Genomic DNA, 8,199 nt, shown 5'->3' on the forward strand with positions numbered 1-8,199 from the left:
CCAGCGCTAATCATTTTTGGTAGAAAATAAAGTCTATATGAAGAGGAACAGCGATGTCAGAGATAAATTTACTAAACATCAGCCTTGTAAAAAAAAAAACATTTAAATGGTAAAGAGAACAGGAGACAAAAACTGTAAAAAAAGACAAAACCTTTATCTTGTGCCGCATTAAATGTTTTATGGTCATGATTCAGCTCAGAGCTGCTTGGCTTGGCCCCAAGCTTAAAACTCTTTATATATTAGCATTTTTTGACACCTCAATGGAGATATTGAATGGGGAAAAACACGTCCGAAACCAGAGCCATTCATACAGTGGGCGGTCACTGTTGAGCTCTAGATGAATGGATAGGCTGCAGTATATTTACGAGGGCAATGCTTCTTTATAATCTGGCACCAAACAACCAAACAAATGAATTTAAAATGCCCAGCCTTAAATATACTGTACGTCACTGATAATGACTTTCTATCTATTAAAGCCACTATGTGTAGAACCTGTATGGGATTAGAGCATCTAATTATTAAACTAGTCTGATGTCATAGGTGTTTGGGGGGGGGGTAATCAGCTGTCCACCACATTCTGACATGTCTGAGATGTTGATATTCGACACATAGTGGCTTTAATTCCTCATGAAATCTTTTAAAATGATGATCTTTGGAGTGATAGCAAACTAATATCTAACACATGCTAATCCTGCGGGAGACACTCCCACCCACCTCCCTGCCCCTTGTTCTTATCCTTGCCACCAATGTCATTGTTGGGGTCCAAGGCGTCAGCCAGGTCAAACTCATCACCAGCTGTAGAGTCAGATGTTCCGTGGTCAAAGTGTTTGCAAAATAAAAGAAAAAAGCAGGAGTTTAAAAAAACATAACATAAACTGAGAGGATAATAACAACTCAAATTCAAAAGACCATTCAAGTAATGCATGCTATCCCGTGTGAGCAAACTAACACATGATATAAAGTGTTTGTTACCTCCCTAATAATCCAACAATCATTTATAGCACAACTCCCACCACATGTAAAACCTACACCTAGCAACAGGCTGCTGGTACTTAAAAAGTAACTTTCGGAGCCTGGTTTCCCATGTATTGGTGTGTAAGTGACTAAAGTGCACAAAAAATCTTTGAAATTAGTCCAATATTGAGTGAGAACGCTGTAACCGGCAGCTGCAATCCTGCACATAGGGCAAATGTGCATCGTCAATTTTCATCCACCAAAAGTGCTGACGTTTTTGCCACTGACAGATTCAGATTAATATTCTGACAGATTAAGTGTCTGACAATTTTATAAAAGGACCCCTACAGAGATAGACCTTTCTGTTAAAGAGTAAGATCCTTTGTGTTTAACCAGAAACTGCAAATTGCCAAACTCTGCAGCAGACCAATAATCAAATACTTTAAGCTTGCATAGAGCCAGCATAGTTCCACATGTAAAGGTTTATTCCAACCCAACCAGAGTGATGATTGAATAAGCAACTTTTTGATTAATTAGAGCAATGGAAAGACAAACCACAATGGTTTTTATTTTATTTCTGTCGACTTTGAATGAAGTGTTTTACGATGATAAAATTACTGTTTATTTAAATGGAGTCTGGTGAGTTTGGTATTTTGGGCTGTTTCATGATAAACAAAAAGGATCTTACTCTTTAAAAAAAAGGTCCTACTCTTTAGGGATCCTTTCCATAATGTTGTCAGACACTTATATAATAATAATAATAGCACTTAGTGGATGCAAACTAATTGCGCACAATTGGTCATTAACGTTACATTCCTGTTTTTTTGCCGCTGCCGACTGCAGCAATCTTGGTCTTAATACAGGACTGATTTCAAAAATGGTTACCCCTTAATTGCATAAAGTACACGTATTCAATTTATTTTATTCATATTGTTCCATAATGTGCATTCCCACTGCTTCTGCTTTGTCATTTTTCCTGCCACTATTAAGCTATTACCAATGAAGTGCAGAGTTTCACTGGCAGTAGCTTACCGGCAGGGCATGAAATTAACACCCGCCCAACCGCGGGTAAATTTTGCAATTGGCGGGTAACACTGTCAATCTGCCTGCCACTCAACTACCAATCACTCGAGTCTCACTGGCTACCAGCCAATGAGAATTGAGTGATTCAGACGCGTAACTATCGGTAAGCAGGGTACGCAGTTGCTTACTGGCCCGTACCAATCAGGGGCCCGCATCACTGGAAGACATTGATTGACAGCTGGGGCCTCCTATCGCATTTTCATTACTCGCGACAATCCCAACAGTTAACAGTTTAACATCAATGTACGCTGAACGATTTTTTCACTATAAAGTCGGTGAAAGTTTCTGCTGTTTCGTGACTGTTGCACACAAAATGGAAGAGGTATTCCATTTGAGGGGGGCTTTTTAATGTTTAACATCTGTGCAGCAACAGTAGCTTAACACCTGATTAAAAACCAATAGCAAAATGGAAATTCATGACTAGATTGAATGAGAGAGTGAGAGAAGTTCTCATATAAAGCAGACTGCAGGAAGGAAGAAGGGTTGAATCTGAATTAAAGACAAATTAAAACAGAAGCAGCTCAGGAAATATAAAGCAGGGCAAATTTGAAATAAAGGCAAAGTGCTTATTATAAAGACCTAGTGCTCTCTGCAGTTAAGGTGCTGGCTATAAACACAGAGGAAGCTGCAGTCTCTCACCTGGCTTGGGTTTGGGCTTGACGGGGGCCTTGGTACCTGTAGGGGCTTTCGGCACAACCTTGGGTGGTGCTTTGGTGGTAGTGGTGGTGGTGGCACCGTCATCAAGGGAATCCTCCAGATTAAATTCTACACACAACATCGACATATTAGTCTTGCATTGCCAGATCTATCGCCGCAGCGCTGTGGAGTAAGGTCTGGCAACACCACAGATGCATTGTGGGATAGGAGAAAAAAAAAAAACTCTGGGTTTGTTTGCATTTCTTTAAACCAATAAGAATGAAAAGCTCCAGACACAGCGACAGTGGCTCTGCTAAATAGTATCAGGAAGGAACCTGTTTTGGTAGAACATTTGCACCCAGATAAAAGAAAAACGCCACATACAATATTAAATTCAGTCGACACAATACAGTAACGTGAGCCATTTAAATTAGCTCGATACATGGTTTAACCTCATTAGCTTTTACCAGTGTGTACTTCGTCCACAGCAATCCTACCAATCGGTCCCAAATTGTCCCAGTTAGAGATATTCCTTGTAAATCTTTACAATCATTCTCCGAAAGAGCCAAGCAGGCCTGCCTTGTGGCACTGTAACAGTTCCCTAACTCACCCGGCAAGGGAAAAGTACAATTTTCTTGAAAACTTGCCGTTGTTGGTGTGCAGCTTGCTAGCTCGAAGCTTGCCGTTGCTTCCCAAAGAGAATGAACTTTGAGAACGGCGACACACTGAGTGCGGAAAGTGAGCGACATCCGGAGGGAACTAAACGTTAGTCATCCAGGCTATTGACATCCAGAGCCACTGACTTCAGTTGTGATTAGTGCGTCGTCAAATGTTTCACGCAGATTGATAAGGCGTGTCTAAACCCTGCCATAGTTGGAGTTGAAAAATGTAATACTGTGTTGCTGAAGAAAGTAGTTTTTAAAAAGAATTGTTAACGAATGTTAAATTCTTTCTGGACAACAGTATTTTCTCCCACGTGAGCTGCAGTGAAAGGACTTCAAACTCAAACAAATGAAATAACTGTCACAGGTTTTTTCCTGCAGTCCTGCTCCACTGTTCCTCAAATCTTATAAAAACATTTTGTTCACTGGTTTCCAAGATGGTGTTGTAGTACATCTTAAGATATAATTATTTTAGAATGAAATGATCAGTGTATCGGTAGCTACAGTGGTTCTTACCTCCTCCCGGTCCTCCAGCTGGTGCGGCTGGCTTTGCGGGCTTTGGTGGGGGGGTCACTGTTGTGAAAGTGAAAGATGAATTATGAACTATGTCTATATAATCATAAGAACTGTCACTCGTTAGAAAATATTTAATCGTGATTAATCAAATGATTGTCCATAGTTAACTCTAATTCTGAAAGTGGATTTTCTTTTTTTCTTTTTCACTTGTGGCCAATGAGAAATTTATACTGTAATTTAGGTTTTTAACATGTAAAACCAAAAATGATCATATTTTAATTTCAAAGAGGTGAATTCAGTACAAATAAATTCAGATCAGACATGGTCTTCAAAGTAAAATATTTCAATATTAAGTATTCAGTGGCTGTTAAAGTTCAAAGAGGTATGTCTCTTATCAGGATATTGCTTAGCTTCTGTGGCAGTACTCCTGCCTGCTTCTCCAAACTGGGGCGGGGGGCGACAACCATCTTCTGTAGCTAACACAATAACTATAGAAATATCGGTAGGTACTATGGGTTAAACATTTAATTAATTTATAATTATTTTTAGAGGTTATATCAGAAAAGGTTTACAGGGTTTACTTTGGGCTTTTTCACTTTGTAAATCTATTACATGCACAAAAAAAGATATATAACACAATAAAGTAAAGGGAAAAAGCCAAAAAAAACATAATATGAGCAATATTTAAACGGGTGAATGGAGTTTTATTGTACTTACATGGTTTACTGTCGTCCTCATCCTCCAGAGCTTCGGACAGGTCAAAGTCCTGAGACAGGACTACAGTCCAGAGAAGACAGAGGGACAGACAGAGGAAGCAGATGTGTTACACTGAATCTGACACATGAAACCCAAAAGGACATTCCTAAACACATACTTAAGGTAGGGCTGGGCAATATATTGATAATATATTGACATTCTAAGCCGGCCTTCAATGATTGATTTGCTCCAAGTAGGCAGGACTGGAGTGGTTGTTTTTTTTCAGCCACTGCGGTGTTAACATTGTCGCGAGCTACATGCTAACGGCAGTAAAATCTCATCTTGGCTGCCAGTGTCATTCTCCCCAATTCCGGGTCATATTACTCCTGAAACATTTTTTGTTTATGTAGTATTTGGTTTGAAAGCCTTTTATTTGCAATTTTGACTGTAGAACTTGCTGCTATATTATATTAAGTGCCCACTGCTAACTATAGTAGCTACATGGTAACATGAGTAAACAATATCATCTGGGCTGCCAATATTGTATTGTAATATTCCACTACAATCTAACGTTAGCATACTGCTAACTATTAAGTAGCTACATGCTAACGAGACATAGCTGTAATCTCAGCCGATGCTGGTCATTTCTCCCTAAATTCTGAATACTTTACTGTTGAGACATGTTCAGTTGTGTATTATTTATTTCTAAAATAAGTTCTACTATATACTCCGTTGCAGAAGCTCCAGCTCTGGAGATTCCAGAAAGTGTGCTGGCCAATTAGAGCAGACTGGACTTTTGTAGGGAGGAGGGACTAAAGAGACAGGTGCTCCTACAGAGTGTCTCATATAAAGGGTGAATAATGGCACAGCAGTCATGGGCATGTAAACATGTTCTAGTACAAAACAAAAAATGCAGAAGTACAGTGGTGTGAAAAAGTGTTTGCCCCCTTCCTCATTTCCTGTTCCTTTGCATGTTTGTCACACTTAAGTGTTTCGGAACATCAAACCAATTTAATCAATAGTCAAGGAAAACACAGTAACACCAAAAGCAATTTGTAAATGAAGGTGTTTATTATTAAAGGTGAAAAAAAATCCAAACCATCATTGCCCTGTGTGAAAAAGAGATTGCCCCTTGTTAAACATACTATAACTGTGGTTGTCCACACCTGAGTTCAATTTCTCTAGCCACACCAGGCCTGATTATTGCCACACCGGTTCACAATCAAGGCATCATTAAATAGGAGCTGCTTGACACAGTAAGGTCCACCAGAAGATCCTTAAAGTACACATCATGCCGAGACCCAAAGAAATTCAGGAACAATTGAGAAAGAAGTAATTGAGATCTATCAGTCTGGAAAGGGTTATAAAGCCATTTCCAAAGCTTTGGGAATCCAGCGAACCACAGTGAGAGCCATTATCCACAAATGGGAAACATGGAACAGTGGTGAACCTTCCCAGGAGTGGCCGGCCCGCCAAAATTACCCAAGAGCGCAGCGACGACTCACCAAGAGGTCACAAAAGACCCCACAACAACGTCCAAAGACTGCAGGCCTCACTTGCCTCAGTTAAGGTCAGCGTTCATGCCTCCACCATCAGGAAAAACTGGGCAAAATGGCCTGCATGGCAGAGTTCAAGGAGAAAACCACTGCGAGCAAAAAGAACATCAAGCTCGTCTAATTTCTCCACAACACATCTTGATGATCCCCAAGAATTTGGGGAACATTCTGTGGACCGTGAGACAAAGTGGAAGGTGTGTGTCCAGTATATCTGGCGTAGAAGGAACACTGCATTTCATAAAAAGAACATTATACCAACAGTAAAATATGGTGGTGGTAGTGTGATGGTCTGGACTGTTTGCTGCTCAGGACCTGGAAGACTTGCCGTGATAAAAGGAACTATGATCTGCTGTCTACCAAGAGATCCTGAAGGAGAATGTCGACCATCTGTTCGTGTACTCAAGCTGAAACGAACTTGGGTTCTGCAGAGGACAATGATCCTAAACACCCAGCAAGTCACCACCGAATGGCGAGAAAAACAAAATGAAGACTTTGGAGTGGCTAGCCAAAGTCCTGACCTGAATCCTATTGAGATGGTGTGGTTTGACTTAAAAAGGCGTTCATGCTCGAAAAACCATAAGTAACTGAATTAGGCAATTCTGCAAAGATGAGGGGGCCGAAATTCCCCCAGGCGCTGTAAAAGCCTCATTGCACGTTATCGCAAAGCTGGTTGCAGTTGTGCTGCTAAGGGTGGCCAACCAGTTATTAGGTTTAGGGGGCAATCACTTTTTCACAAGGGCCATGATGGTTTGGATTTTTTTTCACCTTTAATAATAAACACTCATTTACAAATTGCATGTTGTACTTGTGTTGTCCTTGACTATTGTTAAAATGGTTTGATGTTCCGAAACACTTAAGTGTACAAAATGCAAAGGAACAGGAAATGAGGAAGGGGGCAAACACTTTTTCACACCACTGTATATAATAACTGCCCTTTAGACTAGCAAAGACACTTGTGTTGGGCTTTGTGCTTCCCACTTAGTCATTGTATCCACATCATTGGTGATGATTTATCAAAACTCTCATTGTGTTAACATTTTGTGAAAGAACCAATAGTCAACACTACAATAACGCTGCAGTATCGCCATCAATGTATTTGGGTAAAAAATATTGTGATATTGGATTTTATTTTTTTTCACGTTGCCCGGCTCAAACTTCAGGAATGTGGAAACGGCTCTCTTTGATATATATATATTTTTTTTTTTGATTTTTTTTGTAGAGGTTCCACCATTTCACTGATCAGTTTTCCCAGCCCTGCGGGTGTTACTGACTCCCACAAAGACCAAACCCCGGTGCCAAACTGGGCCCATGCGGCACTAATCCATTCTTGTTGTCTGAATTTCAGAACAGAGATCATTTACCAGACAGGAAACAAAAGCAGAGACAAACAAACACGTGGTGTGTGTGTGTGTGTGTGTGTGTGTGTGTGTGTGTGTGTGTGTGTGTGTGTGTGTCACAATAGCCACGTTTTAACATGTAGCTGCAGTAAAGGACTTTAACGTATAGTACCATATCCTTGCAAAGACCCACACATACTATTGATACACATTAGACAAAAATGTAAAGATAATTGTAAGCAGTGTTAATGAAGAAAGACAAGATTACAGGGCAAATATACAAGAATACAAAGTGTATACAATCCGGCTATTTGTGGTGTATGCTGTAGTGTTTCCTTCACTCTACTCTATCCTTCTCTATGTGTTTTTGGAATCTGGTCTTTTTTCTTGTTCTGCTGTCACACCTTCACTGCCCACTGGGAATCAATTCAGATTTTAGGGTGTCATTTTCTGAAATTTTATAGACCAAATAACTAAGCGATGAATCGACTAGGAAAATAAATTGTCAGTTGTAGCCCTATCCGATGCTCAGCAACATCAAATCTTTACCTAACCCTGACTAATATTAACATAAGATATTAAGCTATTTTATTTTTAAATGATATTTAAACTACCTGGCATCCGCATTTTCAATATTATGCCTAAAACCCAACCCACCGGCTTGGGAAGCCAAAATGAATTCAAATACTTTACATCTCATTTGCGTAATCAGCTTTATTACATTGCATTTACTAGCCGAACACAGATTGGGGGGGGGGG

At 40.0% G+C, this 8,199-nt stretch overlaps 1 protein-coding gene and 1 long non-coding RNA gene across 3 annotated transcripts in view; both read right to left on the minus strand.

The window, feature by feature from the left end:
- The window catches only part of LOC116707236 (uncharacterized), a 111,345-nt gene that overhangs the window by 78,530 nt on the left and 24,616 nt on the right, over positions 1–8,199 (minus strand). The window lies entirely within an intron of this gene.
- The window catches only part of cd99l2 (CD99 molecule-like 2), a 13,309-nt gene that overhangs the window by 4,082 nt on the left and 1,028 nt on the right, over positions 1–8,199 (minus strand). Inside the window, exons 2-5 of one of the 2 annotated variants that reach the window (XM_032544490.1) lie at positions 4,569–4,628; positions 3,852–3,908; positions 2,677–2,802; positions 715–795 (exon numbers count right to left, since the gene is read on the minus strand). In XM_032544490.1, the coding sequence (XP_032400381.1) occupies positions 715–795; positions 2,677–2,802; positions 3,852–3,908; positions 4,569–4,628 (324 nt within the window). The remainder of the gene's footprint in view (positions 1–714; positions 796–2,676; positions 2,803–3,851; positions 3,909–4,568; positions 4,629–8,199) is intronic. The other variant, XM_032544491.1, reaches the window with a different exon arrangement.

The sequence above is a fragment of the Etheostoma spectabile genome, chromosome 19 (assembly GCF_008692095.1).
Source record: "Etheostoma spectabile isolate EspeVRDwgs_2016 chromosome 19, UIUC_Espe_1.0, whole genome shotgun sequence".
In the NCBI taxonomy this organism is placed as follows: Eukaryota; Metazoa; Chordata; class Actinopteri; order Perciformes; family Percidae; genus Etheostoma; species Etheostoma spectabile.